The 3,446-nt window shown below is 46.0% G+C and overlaps 1 protein-coding gene across 1 annotated transcript in view; it reads left to right on the top strand.

The window, feature by feature from the left end:
* Window positions 1-236: 236 nt before the first annotated feature.
* The window catches only part of LOC310798713 (fibronectin type-III domain-containing protein 3A-like), a gene marked incomplete at its 5' end in the record, with an annotated part of 28,648 nt that continues 25,438 nt past the window's right edge, over window positions 237-3,446 (top strand). The window contains one exon of the mRNA XM_083661267.1: window positions 237-284. Coding sequence (XP_083517393.1) covers window positions 237-284 — 48 coding nt within the window. The remainder of the gene's footprint in view (window positions 285-3,446) is intronic.

The raw sequence follows: 3,446 nt of genomic DNA, 5'->3' as shown, positions 1-3,446 counted from the left end.
TGTATATATTCTTATTACTTGAAACTATATGTATATGTTCTATGTATATGTTGTATATGTTTTATTACTTGAAACTGTTTTTATGCACTGTAAGGCGACCTTGGGTGTCATGAAAGGCGCCTCGAAATAAAATGTATTATTATTATTATTATTATTATTATTACACAGGCAGACAGAAGACAAACAAACAAACAAACAAACAGAAAGGCAGACAGAGAGACAGACAGACAGCAACCATGTCTGTGTGGACACAACAGGCGTGTGAGCCGCAGCATATCAGCCAGGTAGCCGTCACACAAACAGGTACACACACGCAGGCTGTTTTATAGAGAGAGAGAGAGAGAGAGAGAGAGAGACACACACACACGGAGAAGGGCTCAAAATCTGGCAGTGATTCTCAACCCTTTTCATATCAAGGACCCCTTTTTGCCTTTTTTTCTCCCCCTCTGCACGGCAGACAGATAGGATGATCCAACAGCCTCTGAATGACAGGGGCTCAAAACTACGGGATAACAACTTTTTTCATCGGTCATTGTGGCTGCCTACATATAAATTAGTGGCATTTCCCCCAAAATACTGATGGTTCTGTCATTCTGTGGTGGATACATTTCAGATCTGATGCTTGCAGTGCGCTATAGGGGCAGAAATTGATGCGCGTCAAGTTTCGCTCCCAGTGCATTTGGGGCTTAAGGAGCGTGGCTCAGCTCAGAGATTTCGGTGTTGTCCGGTGTGTTTTCTTTACCTTGAGAGGTGCGTGCAGTTCCCAACAATAGATCGCAGCAGCAACGATGTCTGTGTGGACACAATAGGCGTGTGAGCCGCAGCATATCAGCCAGGTAGCCGTCACACAAACAGGTACACACACGCAGGCTGTTTTATAGAGAGAGAGAGAGAGAGAGAGAGAGACACACACACACACACGGAGAAGGGCTCAAAATCTGGCAGTGATTCTCAACCCTTTTCATATCAAGGACCCCTAATTTAGTCTACATCAACGCAATAGACCCCCATTTAATGATATTTTGTGCCCACGCAGTGTGCAAGCTTTTATTCATTCATTTTTTACTGCTTGTTCTTCAACTGGACTATATAGCCTACCGATTGATGATTATCAAACATGCAAAATAGACTTACCAGGAACAACCAGACGATGGTAGCTGCTCCAAACGCACACATCCGTATGATATCAACCTTGTTTAAAGAAAAACAGGTTTTATTTGCGATGCAATTGACTAGCTTTGCACTGACGTGAAGGTGAACGTCTAGTCTCGAATTAACTACGCTACCCACAATGCTAAGTGCGACATCAACTGCTTTGTATCGCGACCAGCACGGCTACAGCATTGTGGGTAGCGTAGTTTATTAGCCTCAAACTGAAAGAGACTACACGTTCACCCGACTTTATCTCGGTATACGTTTTTGTGTGTGCTCTGACTCAAATGTTTATGGTCACGATTACTCTCGTAGCTGTTTGGCTTGGTTTGAGGTTAAAACTAGCAGAGATTGGTGCCAATGAGCCATAATGCTAGCAGGACTAGCGTCGTTCTGCTAGCAGCTAGCAGCTAGCTGCTACCTGCTTAGCAAGACTAGCGTCCTGCTAAAGCTAATACTATCACGCAAAATGCAATTTCAAAACGGTTAACTCATGTTCCGTAAATTAAAAGTAATTTCTGTATTGTTGACTAAATAATTAGTTTAAAAGATCTCGTGCGTCTCACCTCAGAAGAATGAAGCGTGAATGGTGTATGCTTCCGTAAATATCAGAGATCTTCTGCGCATGCGCCTTCGGCAGCGCTTCTCACCGAGAAGAGCCTGGTGACGCGAGGTTAGGGCTGGCTGCAGGCTGTCAGCGAAAATAATCGTGGATAATCGCCTTCTGCACCTATTAGCAGGTAAATAGGGGCCTACTGGCCGATATGAATGGAGTGATGGGACGCTGATAACGCCGATAGAATGGGGTGACAACAGTCAGATCGGGTGCTTTTATAATGTACTTTGTTCTTTTATTGTGCCCTTATGTGCTTTTTTTTTTTTTGGAATTGTGTATGTGTCATCTATGGACCAGGCGTCTGCCAATAAAGGTTTGTTTGATTGATTGATTGATTGATTGATTGATTGGTTGATAACAGTGGGATTCGCAGCCTCTTGTTACATGACTAGCGTGACACTGTATTAATTATTTTAGCTTTGGTATTATTTATGGTTATGTGGTGACCCACATCGAGACACTAGGAGAGACATTCACCAGGAGACTTGTGCCTTTAAGAGCGGGGGGTTAAGGTTACCGTACTTCCGGTTCCGGGTTAGGTTTGTTATTGCTGGTTGCTAACCGCGGTGAATGTAAACATTTATATGGATAGAAGTAAACTACCTCGACCAACCTTCGTCTACTGTCTCACTGTTTCCTAATTCCCACAGTTAAAAGAAACGCCAGGGCATTTTACTTTGAAATTTGTTAAGAACAGGAAGTGGTGTATTAAGACTGGGTAGCTTGACACGGAAAAAGACGTTAGCATTCCCTGGGCCGTCTGACTTCGGTCTGGAAGTTATACAGTAAACACTCATTCTAACCTGATTCTAACTGATGCTCAGACATGCTCCATGGTGAAATATGCAATGTGCGGTGATAACGTCACCGTCATCAGGCAGCGACGTGACGTCTTTTACTCACGCAACCTCCCGTTTATTTACGGTTAAAGTAAAGACTTAACTGCCCGGTGATAGCAGAGGGGTCTGCGCCTGCCGTGCAACTGACCACAGCGGCGTGGAATGGAACGGCCTGTGATGCCTGCTTGGAGAAGAAGCCTGGGGCTGGACGCCTGAACACCCGGGACAGGAATGGCTGCTGAGCTGTGGCGCGGCCCGTCGCAGTGGCGCGCCCCGTGCCTTCTCATTGTGGCTACGTTGGCGGCCTGTGGCACGGCCGCTTCGCCGGTGTCGTCAGGCGTCTCGGAGGGCAAATACGCTCCGTGGCTGATCCGGAACGGGGTATCGTTGTTTAAGCTGTCGTCACTGTCCGTGGACTGCTCTGGCTCGGGATCCGACATGCCAGGAGTGGGTGCTGATTCGGTCTGCAGATGTGGTGCAAAACAGCCGCAAAACAATGCTTCGGAGGACGGCTTCAAGGGAGATGGACTGCCGTGAACTAGCTGCTGCTATGATCGGCCAGAGAGAGAGAGGTGACGTAGAACCCTTGCTATATATATGAGGATTAACTGACGTCATGTTTGACGTCATAGCAGACGTCATACTAGGACTTTGACTGACCACGTTATGCTAGAACTTGACTGTCGTCAGGGGATGATCGGATTATGCATGAGTGGCCTTCTTCTTGAAATATGGTCTGGAGACCTCACTAGTTAATCAAGCAAGTTCAATTAGCATTTTCTCATACAGTTTGTAGACAAGCACCAAGTAGGAACAACACAGGCAGAACTCATGTGTTC

Source organism: Poromitra crassiceps (genome assembly GCF_964638095.1).
Source record: "Poromitra crassiceps genome assembly, chromosome: 26".
NCBI classification, from domain to species: domain Eukaryota; kingdom Metazoa; phylum Chordata; class Actinopteri; order Beryciformes; family Melamphaidae; genus Poromitra; species Poromitra crassiceps.
Note: the sequence above shows the minus strand (reverse complement) of the source record. Positions and strands in the feature narration are given on the sequence as shown.